The sequence below is a fragment of the Pseudopipra pipra genome, chromosome 12, assembly GCF_036250125.1.
Source record: "Pseudopipra pipra isolate bDixPip1 chromosome 12, bDixPip1.hap1, whole genome shotgun sequence".
NCBI lineage: Eukaryota > Metazoa > Chordata > Aves > Passeriformes > Pipridae > Pseudopipra > Pseudopipra pipra.
Genome location: NC_087560.1, coordinates 6,956,016 through 6,972,450, shown reverse-complemented (window position 1 = coordinate 6,972,450; position 16,435 = coordinate 6,956,016). Strand labels below are relative to the sequence as shown.

At 39.4% G+C, this 16,435-nt stretch overlaps 1 protein-coding gene across 9 annotated transcripts in view; it reads left to right on the top strand.

The window, feature by feature from the left end:
- Nucleotides 1-16,435, top strand: part of RNF111 (ring finger protein 111) — a 53,868-nt gene that overhangs the window by 17,080 nt on the left and 20,353 nt on the right. For 8 of the 9 annotated variants that reach the window (XM_064668211.1, XM_064668218.1, XM_064668217.1 and 5 more), the window contains 3 exons: nt 3,358-4,253; nt 12,805-12,931; nt 14,537-14,700. In XM_064668211.1, coding sequence (XP_064524281.1) covers nt 3,377-4,253; nt 12,805-12,931; nt 14,537-14,700 — 1,168 coding nt within the window. In that variant the 5' untranslated portion in view covers nt 3,358-3,376. Of the gene's footprint in view, nt 1-2,199; nt 2,279-3,357; nt 4,254-12,804; nt 12,932-14,536; nt 14,701-16,435 lie in introns of all 9 variants that reach the window. The other variant, XM_064668212.1, reaches the window with a different exon arrangement.

The following is a 16,435-nucleotide window of genomic DNA, read 5'->3' as shown; positions in this document are numbered from 1 at the left end:
GTTGACTAGACTGGGTGTTACATTTCTGTAAAACGGTGGTGCATAAATAACAGCAAAAATCCTGCCTTAAAGGTGACCTTGTGAGGATGAGAGAAGGGACTGTGTACTGCTTGTTCTCTGTGTGCTTGTGACAGGTTTGAATGCAGAATTCCTGTCCTTGTTAGAAATTTTATAAAATGGAAGTCTTGGTCTTAATTTTTGCAGAGAAAGATGGTCCGTGTGTGAGGGTACAGGCAAGCACAGGGCGTGTGAGAGCTGGTGTTTCTTCAGGAGCTGTCAGGAGCAGAGAAGGGTAGACAGCAGAATTCCACAGCTCTAATAGTCATCTTTGTTTGCTGTGTAGACTTCTTACACTCTTAATGTTTATTCTAAGTTTTTTTCCAATTTTTGAACCTCTTTTTTTCAGTCCTAAGAAAGAAGGTAGCCTTATATACTGCATTCCACAACAACTTATTGCTGAAAAAAAAAAAGTTGTGCTTTAATGAATTGAAATTAAGACCCTGTCCTGTTGTCTAGACTGACAAGAAGTTTAGTCCAGCTTACACACAGTTAGCTTTTGACTTTGATGGAAGACATACCTACCTGCTCTAATTCCAAAGAGAACAGCAACACTTTCCTACTTATCACAGGATATAGGCCTCACATTTAACAACTGTTAAGAGATGTTTGTAGGACCTCCAGTGAGAACATTCAAATGGGTCTCTTCAGCTGGGGTTCTAGGATCCAAAAGATTCTTGATCTCCAGAAAGATTCTGTGATCTTATGGCTTCTTTAGATTATAGTACTGCAGCATATATGCCTTTTGCAAAATTTTTATTTCAAATTACATCCCATGAAGTAGTAGATTAGTTGCTTATGGCTGTGAAGAGAATGCAGGCTGCCTGGGATGATACATCAGCTTACACCCCTTGCAAACTGAAATAAGTAATTCTTTGGGGTCTGTTAGGAACAGCCAGCTCACAGCTGCTCCTGGAAGCATCAGTTAGTGCAACAGTGTAGAAAACTTTGATTTGAATCTGTCCTGTAGTCTCAATCTTGTAGTGATTTATTCTATGATAAAATAAATGAGAGCTATAAATATTAGCACTGGATGTAAGAATGCATTGGCATTTTGAAGAATTTGGGGATTCAGGCAGAAGATTATGAACCTGAATTAGGCAGTGCTACTTAACCTGCCATAGATCAAAGAATCATCATGGGATGGTTTGGGTTGGAAGGAACCTTCAAGGGCACCTAGTTCCAACCCCCTTGCCATGGGCAGGGACACCTTCCACTAGATCAGGTGCCAAAGCCCCATCCAACTTGTCTTTGAACACTTCCAGGGCTGGGGCAGCCACAGCTTCTCTGGGCAACCTGTGCCAGGGCCTCCCCACCCTCACAGGGAAGAATTTCTTCCCTTTAACTAATCTAAACCTACCTTCTTTTGGTTTGAAGCCATTCCCCCTTGCCTGCCACTCCATGCTCATGTCCAAAGTCCCTCTCCAGCTCTCTTGGCCCCTTTGTAGGCACTGGAAGATGCTGTAAGGTCTTCCTAGAGTCTTTTCTTCTCCGGGCTGAACAACCCCAGCTCTCTCAGCCTGTCTCTGTATCAGAGATGCTCCAGCCCTCAGAGCATCTTCATGGCCTTCCTCTGGACTTGCTGCAGCAGCTCCACATCCTTATGCTGGGGGCCCCAGAGCTGGACACAGCACTCCAGGTGCGGTAGAGAGGGAGAATCCCCTCCCCTGACGTGCTGGCTGTGCTTTTTGTGATGTAGCTCAGGACACAGTTGACTTTCTGGGCTGCAGACACATATTGCCAAGTCATACTGTGTTTCTCATCCACCAACACCCCCCCAAGTTGTTCTCCCCAGGTCTGCTCTCGCTCCGTTCTCTGCCCAGCCTGGATTTGTGCTTGGGATTGCCCTGGCCCAGCTGCAGGACCTTGCCCTTGGCCGTGTTGAACTTGGTCAGGTTTGCACAGACTCACCTGTCGGGCTCCCTCTGAGTGGCTGTTCTTGCTGATATCTCAGACTTTTGACTCAATGCAGATTCCTGCTGTGCTGCTCAAGGAGCCCCATTTCCCCTTAGGGTGTAGCTGCACATGTTAAGCAGCCTTTTGGTAGTTCAGCACACTTGCTGTGAGCTGGGTGTAGCTGTTGGTGTGCTTATGTGATGAACTGAATTGCTGTCTGATCTGGTTGGAAAACTTATTTTTCAGATTGGTGAGCTCTTCATTCTGGTTCAGTGAATAAACATTCCTTCTAGAAGGGCACAGGAGGTGTTTCTTCAAACAAGTGGTGAGAGGGGGGAGAGAAAAGAGGGAGCAATTAACTGCTTAATTAGTACAGCTGTCAAATATCTGCTATAGCCTTATTCAGTTGAGGCATAAAAAACTGATATTAGCTACAGTAACAAATATTTCAGTGGTTATCACAGTGGGAACCAAATGCTTTGATTTTACTTCCTTTTGGGAATTTAAACAGAAGGCAGAGATGCCAGATTAAGCAGGTTGAAGGTAGATATATTACTGGGGTTACTGTTGTCTGTGTCTCAGTAGCTTTCTAATGCAAAAGTTGTTCTTTTAAACAGTCTTTTAGGGTAATGTTGTATTGTTGTACATTGGCAGGTTTATATTTTGGCAGGGAGGGGAACCTGCCTGGTGCTGACTCTTAAGGGAACATGATAGGATATGCTCAGTTTGTGTCCCAGGGTGGAGTGAAAAGTACATGGACTGAAAATAGCTTGGTACACTGTACTTCTAATGTCTGGTGTTCCTTAAAGACACTCTAGGTAATAAATGGGTTTCTGTTACTTTGCCCCAAAATAATAAAGATTCAAAATCTCTCCTGTTTCCTTCCTTTTCATATCAGAAAAGAACCATGAATTATGAGTAACTGATTTTTATAGCTCAGTTGTCACCATACAACACCATGTATTGTGTTGAAGTATTTGCTGTCCATATGTACTGCTGTAGGGGAAGATGTAGGCCTTATTTAAGCCTGCAGTTTAGTTGATGGCTATTGGAGCTATGTAGCCAAAGCTTAGGTCACTTCTGTAAGCAGTGGCCTGTAAAGCTCCCATGCTTAAGCATTGGGAAAGCAGATATCATACATTTTGCAGGAGACATACATCAACATTTTCACTGACTGTAGGAACTTCCCTTCAGTGCAAGTTCTAGGAGTTTTGTCTTCATGAAAAATGACCTTGTCAAGCAGTATTCTTAATATTTTGAAACAGTTGTATTTTGGTTACCCCTGTTTTGCTGTTCCCGCTGGGGGGGTTGTCTTAGCAGTAAATGGGTTTTCTCTGATTTCAGTTTTGCTTTTGAAAAATCTCATGCTTGTTTTCTTGATGCTTATCTGTTTTTATTTTCTAGGCCTTCCTTAAATCTTTCCATGTCTGAATGGACTCCTGAATGTAATATAGTTTATACTCCAGAAGCGGATATGAAGAGTGAAGTTCCTTCTGATGCACCAAAGAGACAGGAGAGTCTGAAGGGGATCCTCTTGAACCCTGAGCCTATTGGGGCGGCCAAAAGCTTCACTGCAGAAGTTGAGATGATTGCCAGTAAAGTAGGGAATGAGTTCTCCCACTTATGTGGTGACTCTCAAAAGCAGAAGGACATGAATGGCAACCATACAGACCAAGAAAAAAGTATCGTGGTGCGAAAAAAACGCAAGAGCCAGCAGGCTGGTCCTTCGTACACTCAGAACTGTCCTGATAAGGAGAACAAAGGAATCTTGGGATTGAGACAGCATCTAGAAACACAGAGTGAGGACAATGACTCTTCTTTTAGTGACTGTATCTCTTCACCTTCCTCTAGCTTACACTTTGGAGACTCTGACACAGTAACATCTGATGAAGAGAAGGATGCTCCCGTCAGACACCCTCAGGCAGTGCTGAATCCTGCGAGCAGAACTCACAGTGCCAGGTCACACAAGTGGCCTCGCACTGAGGCAGACTCTGTACCCGGGTTACTCATGAAAAGGCCCTGCTTTCACAACAGCTCTTTAAGAAGGCTCCCATATAGGAAAAGAGTTGTGAAAACAGGTTCGTCCCAGCGGACCCAGAACCAAAAAGAGCGGATTTTGATGCAGAGGAAGAAGCGGGAGGTGCTGGCTCGCAGGAAGTACGCGCTGCTGCCCAGCTCCAGCAGCTCCAGCGAGAACGATCTCAGCAGTGAATCTTCCTCCAGTTCATCCACTGAAGGGGAGGAAGACTTATTTGTGTCACCTGGTGAAAACCACCAGAACAGTACGGCTGTTCCTTCAGGTAAAGCTAAATCCCGAGTTAGTTTTTATTAATTGTCTTTCATCACGCACAATAGTCTTTTATAAGTTCTTTGGAGCTGTATTTGTGTTTTTGTAGAAGTTAGTGCTACAAATAGACTTACTGCAAGTAATGTGAACGTTACAAAATAAATTCTTGATGGGAAAAGTACATGCAGAGCCTACAGAAGAATTACACCAAATCTAAAATCTTTAATGTAAAAGTTAATGGTTTCTGAACAATGTACTGGAAGGTTGCTTGGTCTGATTAGTCATGTACTGCTGAGTTGATCCATTTTTTTTATTTTTTTTTTAGCTGCTGAACTGTATTAAAAATTTTAGCTAATATAGCTTTGGTAACTGACTATGGTAATAACAATTCTATAGAAATACCTGCTTAGTACTTAACTGCATTTGAAAATATAGAAAACTATGAAGAGAAAAAAAGTTGATTGTGATGAGAACTTGAAATAGGAGGCAGTTGAAGGAGCTTTAGGAATAATAAGAGAAAAGTATTGTATATATATCAAATGTTTTACCTAGATAAACTCAGTGCAATGAACTTGGAGTTGGTTTACGTGGTTGCTTCTCTAGTGTATCTTGACACGGTATCTGAATGCTTCAGTGTTTGGAGGAGGATTTTTGGGGGGATGTTTTTGTTTGGTTTTGTTTTGTTTTCTAGGTTTATTTTCGTGTTTGTTTTTTGTTTGTTTTTTTTGTTCATTGATGTATTTTCTTGGCCTTCCTTTCATCTTAAATTTGCCAAGTGGAAGTAGTTGTGCATTTTGTTCATTAGTTTAGCGTTTTATGGAGCATGGGGAAGTAGATAGAACACAGCATGGTGTTAATTTGTGCAACCATGTGTTTTATATAGTGACAAATATGTTTTAAAAAATGAAACTGTTTCTCAGACTGTGCTGATCATTTCTCTGAGAAAAAATGACTGAAAGTACAAGGACAGGACTAAAAAAAAGGTGTGAATGTTCATGTTAATGCAGGATTTGTTCTTGAACAGAACCAGAGTCCTAAATATAGATTATTGCTTGTTATTGTAGCAAGAAATAACTTGTGTATTGGTCTTTAATGTGCTGTTTAAATATAAGAAGTAAAATCTGTAATGTCAAATTCTTACTTATGCAGTGCTAGGCCTGCCTTTAGAACTCTGAAGCAGAAGAATTATTGCACAGCCTTAATTATCTTGATGCATATTTGTGGGGATAGAAATTAATTTTTTAAGCCTAAAAATGTTACATTTGACTTGCATGTTTAAACACATTAAAGTATATGATTTGTAAATAATAAATATGTGGGGATATGCATACATGTATATTAAAAAACAATTTGGGAAACTCATGGTAACACCTCTGTTTCCAAATTAATAGTTTTTTATCATTTTCAGAGAGGGTGGAGTTTCATGTAACTGTAAAATGATGTAGGACATTAACAGCTCTTTCCACACAGAAGTGGAAAAGTCCAATGGCTTTTTATACTACTTTAAAGCACATTGAATATATGAAATTGTTTCTTTTCCTGTAATGAATGAAAATCCATACAGTTAATTTTAGATTAAAATGTTGACATCAGTTGTAACTGAAAGAAGATATGCTTTAAAAAACGTGTTCTGTGGTGACTGTACTTCAGCACTAACCCTTGCAGTGAGCTGAAAAGCAGTTCTGGCTTAGAGTGTGTGAATACTGTGGGTTTTTTCCTAGTGGAAATATGTATTGATGGAAAGTTTTGAGCATTTTATTTACATTGCAGATAGAATGGGAAGTTGAGCAGACATCCTGTGTGAAAGTGCCCTATTTTTAGCAAGATAAAAATGTGATTAACATTTTCTGTAGCTTTTCTGCTGTTACATAAGGCATTTCTAGTTATTGAGTTAATTAGGACAGAAATGGGGCCAGCTGGAAAAATAGCTGTGCAGCTTCTCTGTATAGTGAGCAAGCAGGATGGGGTTTCTATAAGAGGAAAGAGTTGTATTGATAGTAGTGCTACACTGGCTTCTTAATGATAGGGAAAATATTTTTGCTCTACATTGGCACATATGCATCTGCTGAAATGACAGAATATACTGAAGGACAAATAACTTCTACTAAGAGTATGAGGCCTGTGGCATATATGTAAAAGTACTAGAGGACAGGCTTAGGAAAGGAGGAGAGTGATAATAATAATCAGGAAAAAATACAAAAAATACAAAAAAAAAAAATAACTGAATTTTTAATGAGCAGGCATCAAAATGATGTGATTTCTCTTGTAGCCAACTGAATGGCAATTTTTATTGAGAATATGTCAGAAAATATTTCTTTGCTTTGAATGGTGGTGTTTGTCTAAAGATACAGTGCATTTAAAGAACAAGTAAATTTAATTAGTGTATACTGTTTTGGAAAACATTGCTGATTGTTGCAAGAAATTAAAGTAACAGATCTTTTTAATGAAGGAGATATTTAGTAGGTTGGTTCTTGTTAATAAAACTAACTTGGCTAATTTCAGAAAATCATATGGATGGAGCTGTGAAGGGGGGGGATTGTTTGTTTATCAAAACCTTTACCAAAAAGACCTCCAAACAGCACTATGTAGGATTTTTCCTCCTTTTCCATCAGGGTTTTAGCTATTCTTCTGGTACAACTTTGTGCTTTGGAAGTGTGAGAGTATTGAACTAGTGTGTCTTGACACCTGGGAATGGGTTATATTGTTTTACCAACTGTTTGCCACAAAAGGCAGTGCCCTCATTAAATCTGGGATGAGCAGCTGAAGCTCCTTCAGGAGACAGAGGGGAGTTGGGGGCAAAAGGACAATGTAAAACCCCTTGTGTGTCATTTAATGATGCAGCTGAAGGTGCAGGTGCTTTTAGGGGTGTATATTCTAACTGGAATGTTAATCAGTGGATTTTAATTGCAACACTGAGCTCACAGTTAATATGACAGCAAGCAGCAGGATTTTTGCTGTAAAACAAATTTTGATTCTGTGTTTTGTTTAGGTAGGGCAGAAGCTTTTCTCTAACCCTGTGTACACACCTTTAGGGATAATGTTGTAATGCTTCTACCAGTATTTGATTTTCATCTTGGATCTGAAGGGTTGGGGGTGCTATTTGGGGACAGTCTGCAGGGAAATCTAGCAAAAGCTAAAATTGGAACAAGTTTTTAGCCTGTACTCTGATTTGTCAATAAAGCAAAACTCTGGAAAATGGGAAGGTGGTGTTGAAAAATCTGGTAGCATTTTGCACTGTCATAAATTGTTCACCTAATAGCACTTATAATTCCTTCAGGGTCTCACATGTTGGTTTATATTTTTGAGCAACTAGTGCTAGACAGGCTTTCCTCTTCCCTTAGAATGTAATGCTGATGAGAAGTGCTCCAGATTTTGTTCAAATCTGCTTAGAATGATAAGACTGAGTTTATTCACAACTATCCTCTTGATCCTCTAATGTATTTGTTGTCTGTCTCCCCAAAAATGTTGAATATAGACATTTGATATTTCACAAGCCAGAGGCTGGTGAAAATGTTAAGCACGTACCACTTTATGTTCAGATTACTTTAACAGGTTTAAGATAAACAGGTATTAAGTGGAAATGAGCTTCTTGTTGTTAGAGTTGATTATTTTTCAGTTCCTTAATCCCTCCTAAAAACTACAGCATGCAGTCCTTTTCTCACAGTAACTGATGCAGCTCATAATTCCAAGCTGTTATCCCAATAGCATGAGTGGATAAGGAAGGGAATAAGTATCCTGTTTACTGTGCCACTTACTGGAGAAGGGTCAGGGAAGAGCTGGGAAGTGATGAGGGAATAAGCACCTGGCTCTGTGAGCAGTGGACATTAATCAGTGCTGCTCTATCCATCTGCTGTGAGTTGGAGCTTTAAATAGCTCCAGTAATAAACATTAGTGTGGAATTCACTTCAGCACTTCCCCCTTGCTGCTGCAGCTGTCTGTGCTGAGAAGATGCTGCTCCTGGAATTGGGTTGCTGTGGCATTGCCCTCTGGACTGAGGTTTATGTGCTTGGTTAAGAACGGTCGGTAGAGGTCTGAATTAGCACAGCTCAGAGTTGGACAGAATCCCCGGAATTCTGGTTGTTCACGGGCTCTTCCACCAGGGTGCAGCCTCCTAAGCAATTTGTGTGTCTTGGAAAACTTCTCCCATCGTGCACAGCTATTGGAAAGTATATTCCAAGTAAGTCTGAGGTACAGAAAAACTGTCATCATCCAACACTAAGGGAAAGGCAGGTTCTACGAATCCTTGGCAGAATGTTGGCAGCACTAAATTGCAGTAACAATTAAAGCTGTTTTCTTAGCAGGATATTATGGTTTTATGAGAAGAATAGAACAGGATTTCTACAAGCAGAATTCAGTTGTACAATCTGTAAACAGCACAACACAAACTTTATACTGCCACTACAGTTATAATTTCCAATCACCTGGACCCTCTGCAGCTCAGGTCAAATCTTAACGTGCAGTTTGCTTTATCAGTACACCAATCATAATCTAGACTCAAACTATATAAAAGAAGACAAATCACTCACTCAGTCCTCAGAGGAAGCAGATGATGATGATGGAGGTGTCCCTTGCCACCAGTGAGGGGTGGGGGTCACAGTTCTGTTCCAGGTTCCCACTTAGAACTTGGAGCTGCTTGATTTTCCAGCCAGTGCTCTATGTGATTTCAGCTTCCCTGGGGTGGGAAGTCAACAACACCTGCTTGGCTGAGTGCCTGGGACCTCCAAGGCCAGCGGGCAAGGGAGGAATCTTCTGGTGCCCAGGAGTCTTGAGGATAATAGAGAGGGAAGGTACAAATCTGTTTGGTTTGTCTGCTTGGGTCACAGGACCTTCAGAGCCTGAGAATGAGGGAAAGCAAACAAATAATGTGACTGGCTCAGAGGGTGGCACTCATAAAATGGTGCCATTTATGCTAAATGTGCTAACAGGGTTGAGGGCAGGGAGTACCAGTCATACCTAGTTCAAGAAGAATGAGAGTTAAATGGGGTACTCATTAACACTGGTAGGATATTATTATTTTATCCATTTCATGCTGAAGTATTATCCAGGTAATTATCTTTAATTCACAAGCAAGAGGGGCTGCAGAGGCACATGGTACCAGCAAGTTCAGAAAGGAATTCCACACACTTAGTGACAGCTGTCCATGAGCACTGGCTGGACAACCAAGTGGACTGTCATTGTTGTGGGTGCTGTGTGGTTTGAGGGGTTTTAGTTAAAATTTGTACCCTGAATTTCCTGTTCTGACTGCAGAGTTTTGCAGCTGGCAGAGAGAACGTGGGCCTGAGCAGATTCCTGGTCTGATCCAGTGAAAGCTTGGAACTCAAAATAAGCCATTCCTGTCACTGGAACTTGACTGCTTATTTTAAAGCTTTTCTAGTTTCACTTGTGGCATGATCAGACTGTCTAAGTTGAAATTATTATGTATTGTAAAACACTTTCATTATCTTACATCTAATATATAAACTGGTAAAACTCCATGTTAATTGCAAAACAGATGTAAAAATACCTTCCATGAGTGACAACAATCAGTCAAACATAAATTTGGGTATTACACTGGTGGTGTTTATGTCCTTGGTGGGGTCTTTGTGTTAATGATGATTGATTAATCTCAAGAGTTATGCCATGATCTTTAAGAGTTAAGTAATAATATAATTATATATATTATACATGTTATACTGTGCAAAGCTCAGTCTCTTGCTTACACCTTCTGGGTTACTAAGGTGTTTGATTTTAAACTTTGCTTCCCAGCAAGTTGGTCTGTCAGTGGCACTGTTCTGAAGTAATCTTAAAACTTTCTGGGGAAAAATATACTCATTTACTGATCTAAATGTTGGACTACAGAGTATTATATTATTATAAAAGTTTTATTCTGCTCAATAAAGTACTTTAATCTGTCAGATTTACTGTCTTTGTGATGGGAGGCCTGGAGGAGGGTGTGTTTTTATTTTTAAGGGAGGATTATAATTTGGCATATATTCAGATTTGGATTCAAGCATGTGTAGTTTATCCCTTCTCCCAGGCTAGCTGAGCACTAGGTTTCCACCTTTTAAAAGAGAGGGAAAAAGCTTCTGTAAAGAAGTTACTGATTATTTCTGATTAATAGTCACATACAAAACTTAATTACCAACTGCTGTTCAAAGGTCCAAATTGTTGGGATATGCAAAACTTGCAAACTGAAATATGGTGTTTTGCGTGCACTATAAAATATTATTTGTGGATGTGAGCAGGGGAAAAACACCCCAAATTCTATGGAAACTGAAAAAAATCCTAGCTGTAATTTTCAGAAGTTTTGTTTTTAACTAGCTCATTTAAAATGTAGAATGAGTCTGTCAGTGGTAGCCCAAAGGCTAATTTAGTCACAAACATCCAGGGTATAATTTGCTTGCTATGATTTGTGATTCAGAAGATGACAGAGAGAAGTAGTGTGTACCTGCGGGAGGATAATTTTCTGTTTGTTTTATAGCCATGGGTATTATTCTGAAAGTAGTACAAAATACCTCACATCTGCATAACTATTCTGCTGTCAACGATCCAGTGACTCTTCTCCTTGAAGGGAGATTACCTTCAAGGACTTTAGGCTTAGTGTAGTTAACACTCATTATACAGATTTAGCTGCTCTCTTATGGGTTCAGTCATTTAGATGATACATTGATGAGTAAGGTATTCATACTTTAAGATCAGTTTTCCTTGAAGTTCTTTACAGACAGAAGATGGCTGATCAGTGACTGGTATGTGCTAAAAGGAAAAAGTGAGTCCACCGTGTCATGGTGGACTATGGAAAACTATTGAACAAATATATGCATAGTTTAGAGTTTTTTCTGTTTAATTTTGCAGAAAGTTCCTTGTATGGGAAAGTACTCCATGGGATGAAAACCTCATCAGTTGTGTTACTAGAAGCATGAACAGTAGGAAACAGCATATGCTTGAACTATGTCTGTGCTATATCCTACTTGGAGAGACTTTGACTGTTTCCCTAAAGATTTTCTTTGTTATTTTGGAAATCATAAAACCTGTTCATTCAGTAGCAATCCTGGTGGTTTCTACAGTCTGACTCGTGTAGTGTATAAAGTCACATCTTGACTAAAGATTTGCTTAAAAAAAAAAGATTAGGTAAATTGAACTTTCAAACCTTGACAAAGGTGAGTATCTAAATTGTGTAGATACTCAGTTTAGAACTCCCTTTGTTTTTTGTGAGCTAAGCTTGTGTAAGAATTTCAGCAGAGCTGCACACTGGGTGAATTTTCCTATAGGTGCACAAGGCACATGATTTTGTCCTCAAGGAGTACCTGTTTATTTTCTGAAGTAACAAAATCATTAAGCCTAAATCTTCCCACTTTTGCACCTGTCATAAATTTCAATAAATATTGAGCTTGAGGATACGTGGACTCTGAGGAGTGCTCTCAAATATGCCCTAATTCAGAGAAGTGCATGTTTGGAAGGTGGGAGAAAGACAGTTATGTTTTTCTAACTGCCTTTCCCAGCTGCTGGGCTGGCTGGTTTTGTCTGAGGAGCTTCTGAGATAGTTTTGTGTAAGGAAGCCGTTGCTTATTTGCCTGTGATAACGATGATATTTACATTCTTCTGAATGGGATGGTGACTTGAGCTGCTGCCTTTAACTTTTGAGTAATTGGCCTTTCAATATTTTCAATTTTGGAATGTGACTTTGTTTTTTTAGACATTGCATATTTTCAGTTTTCCCCAAAATTTTCGTACAAGTTCTGAGAATTAAATTTTATTACGTACAACTGCAAAAGTTTGAGTACCAGTATTTAGAAGCATCACTCTTTCTATCTTCAGCCACCAGTCTTTCTGGGATAAGTGCAACCAGAAACAAAGGCCATTGGAAAATAAGTAATGCAGTTTGGTTTTCTTCAGAATATAAAAATGTTGATATGGGGGAAAATCTGCCCCACCTTGTCACTGGGTAGAGCAGCTGAGAACAGTCAGCCCATACAGGATGTTAGTGTTGACTTGAATGAGCCCAAATGCTGCAAGCACTTTCTTGAAGCAATTTGCAAATAACAGAATTCATTATTTCTAGGGTATATAGCTCATCTATTTAGGAAATTCTTTTGTGCTCAGTGAACTATCCATAGCTCAATTTGAGTATTCTAGATAGCTCAGACCTGTCATTGTCAGTGTTACAGCAGTAGAAAAGTGTTTCATATGTCTGCATGTTAGGCTGGAACTTTGATAACTATAAAAACATTAAAAAAAAAGCTATTAGTGATAACAAACCACTACTCCTGTGCTAGTTTGAAAGTTTATTCTGTTTTTATATTAAAAAAGTGAATTTTGTTGGTAATAATTTATTTCAGTACAGTATATAATTCAAGTTTGCATACCTACCCCACACCCAGTCCACTGTCTCCTTCCTTTTTTTACTTCAATATTTACAGCAGAATTGCTCCCTTTCATAATTAGGTCACATATTTGACAGTTGCACCTAAAGCTTTGACATGGAATTCTCTGTCTACATGTATTTTTAATCTAGGAAAAACAGTCTCTTATAATGACAGCTCCTGAGATAAAGTGTGCAAACTTTCTTCTTCCTTTTTCCTCCTCAGGAAGTATTGATGAAGATGTTGTGGTGATTGAAGCATCCTCCACTCCCCAGGTCACTGCTAACGAAGAAATAAATGTTACCTCAACAGACAGTGAAGTGGAGATTGTCACAGTTGGTGAAAACTACAGGTGAGATTTGCATCTCTCTGTATTAATAGTTTTGCTTGTCTGCAGATCTCTCACAATACTCTGTGTGGCTTAACATCCCTGAAACTCTGACCAGAATGCACAGTAAGCATTTTTTGTTAAAAAAATACAAACCAAGCCCAACAAAACAAGTCCCAAATAACAACAAAAACCCCCATGAACAAAAAAACCCAAAGCACAGCTTTGCCAAAGCTTGACAATTCCAACTACTCTGGAGTTGCTGAGGTGGTTGTAGTTGGTGTGACTGATGGGCAGAATTTTGGCAAAGGAAAGCTGCACAGGGAGATCCTGGAGAGAGCAAGTGTAGGCTGAGTTGACTGTCTAGGGATTACCTGAGCATTTCTCAGGTAATCTCATTTCTCATCCTGCTTTTTTTGAAGCACCTGCTGTGTATGCTCTCCTGTTCTTCCATACCTGTCTGGAAGTTTAGTTCCATATTTGTCAGGTTTTACAGAATCTATTAAAGTGGAGTTCCTTGAAGAAGAAAACTTCAAACCTGACTGAAGACAGATAAGATACATTAAAAAAATAGCTTTGTATCTTCCCAGCATCAATAAGAAATGTTTTCTGTGGTAGCCTTAAAAGACTTGAAAAAATTAGTTCTTTCTTCCCTTATCTTCTGCAACACTACAACCAAAACAGTGGTAGCTCCATGGTGATTTGTGCAATGGAGTTTGTTTGTTTTTAGTGAAGTCATTCCCTTTTCTTCATATTTTCCTTTTCTGAAATCTGAGTACATTGTTTTTCCAAATTGGAAAATAAGAACCACTTGATTTATGTAAATACTGAAGAATCAAAGTTTTTTGAGAGTGAAATGGTAAATACAGTACTGTAAAAATATTGTTCCCTTAATTAAAGACTGTATCCTAGAAAGGACATACAGATCATTGTTTTGAGTGTTTGGTTTGTGTGGCTAAAATAAACAGATTGCGTGCTAAGTGTTACAATAGAGAGATAAACCCATCCCTTTCCTTAGATATGGTTACAGGCTTATGATTTCCTCTTCTCAAGCCACATTTCATTTTAGTTTCAGTATTACACAGAGCTATATTTGTTCTTCAAGAAGGGGGAACAAAATTATTAAAGAGAGAAGTCCAGAGATTTTGCACTTCTTGGACTTTTTTGAAATTTGAAGTATAGAAATTGTCCTCTGAAAACACAATCTGTCACAAGTTAACAAGCAAAAATACTTTAGATTCACAAATTGTTATTGTCTGCAGTTTTGTTGTCATTTATAGACCTGCTCTTTCAGACTGCATAGGAACAGTGTAGGATTTGGAGAGTCTTCATCTACTGATAAAGTTAAAACAACATCAGATGTAATTGCTGCCTGACCGTGTTTGTAGGGTTTCACAGTGAATTTTTTGCAAGTTACCTGTATGTACATGGAACAAGGTATAAAGACCTTTAAACTCTGTTGGGTATTTGCTGTTCTGTTATGTGGCAAAGGCTGCAGCAGTGTTTGTGAGGACTCATCGAGTGGAGTCGGGGGCTATTTTGATGTGACAATGCTTTTCTGATGATAAGAAAAAAAAAAGAACACTGGCAGAATGTAGGTCAATACTCAAAGTGTTAACCTTTTCGAAGGTCTCGTTCTGCACTTGGACACACAAGATCCCACTGGGGACAGAGCTCTGGCTCTCACGCTCCACGAGCTCCGGAGCAGCGGAACCGCAGCAGGATCTCCACGGTCATCCAGCCCCTGAGGCAGAATGCGGCCGAGGTCGTGGACCTCACGGTGGATGAGGATGGTAAGTGGTGTGCTCAGAAAATCCTCCTGTGGCCTTCCTTTTAAAATTAAAATTTAGCCATTTCCAGTCTGTCTCTTACATCTAATTTTTCTTCCAAAGCTGCCTTGGGTTTGTGTCTGAGGGCTGACTCACCAGGCAGAAATTACAGAGCAGGTTGGAACTACTTCTTGAAAAATATGCACTTACTTCAATACAACACTATAAAAGGAAAACATGTTGTTGCCTATGCTTTGCAATAGTTGCTGTTCTTTCAGGCCTTGGAGTAAATATTAAAAAAAAAAACAAACCAAAACACAAAACCCGAACGTGCAACTAGTAAAGTGTGTTATGTTTCTGAAGCTGTAACCTTCCATTGTTTCCTAACATTAAAACCTGCTGGCACTTACTAAGTCTATTCCTGCTGAAAATCACAAGAGCAACTTCCAGGTATATTCAAGACGTTGAGAGAAGGAAAAACTAAAGCTCATGTAGATTTTTGCATGTTTATTTTTTTGTGGATGGTGGCGGGTTTGGGGGTTTCTTGGATGCATGTTACTTTTAATGTTTTAACAGCAGTTTTGTCCTGTTGTGGTTCTGTCCCTGTTCATCACAAGCTCTGGTATTTTGCAGTGTATTATTCTTCAGATTGACTTGATTTTTGAGATGGGTTGGAGAGTTGGAAAGGCTTGGGAATAGTTTTGATTGGTTGACAGTTTTTAAGGGAGAGGCTGAGTTGGTTTACAGATTCTTTATGGATCTACTGTGAAATATCCCAGCTGAAAGGGTGTAGGCTTCTGTTGCTTTACTCCTAAAACTCAAATTACGGAATTTAGTCTTAAATTCAGAAACCAAATTATTTTAAAAAATATTATTACTGAATGAACTTTTACTTCTGCAATGAGTATATTTAAGACTAGCTGTTTCTCCCGCCTCCTGGAGGAAACGACTTTCTACGATGAGTCTTCCAGGATTTCAGGAATATAATTTTTGGGTTTAGGTGGCGAACTTCACACATGAACTAGTGTAAAATGATAGAACTTCTGCATTAACACTGTTATAAGGAAGCTGTGCAGTTTATCACAACTTTGCTGTCTTCTTCAAAGGTACAGGACTTAAAACTTTGCTGACTGCTTTCATGAGCATAAGGGTCGTATCTCCATCTGTCTTCCTGGATTAACGTCTGTGAAGTGATGTTAAGAAATTGTTTCTCTTAGCTAATAGTTTGAGGTTGACCAAGCCCCCTGTTTTTTTACTGGTTTTGTGGGGGAGAAGCAGAACTGTCTGTGTGGCTGATGGTGAGCCAGGCCCAGGGTGGCTGAGGCTGGCGGGAGCTGGGCATGGCTGACTGCAGGAGGGCACTCAGCAGCTGTTGGCATTCAGACCTGAGCACTGTGTGATCACTGCTCCTTGGGGGCTGTACATAGCCTATGTACTTGCTGATTTTTTTTTTCTGATTTTAAACATTAATACGTTTCTCCACAAATGTTCTCCTGTAAATAAAATTAGCATGTTGAAATGCCACATTAAAAACCAAAGGAATTTAGATGTAGGTATCAGGTCATGTTTTTTTAATGTGATGAGTTGGAAGACTTGCAAGAGGGAAGATATATTTATTCTTTTGCTCACTGAGTTGCTGATACTCCTACTAGATATAGAGAGAAATCTTGACAAGTAGTCATATTTTATTTTGAGACTTGGTGTAAGAGAAGTATTTGAAGTTTTTTGATGCTTTTTTTCCTCTGATATCCATGCAGAC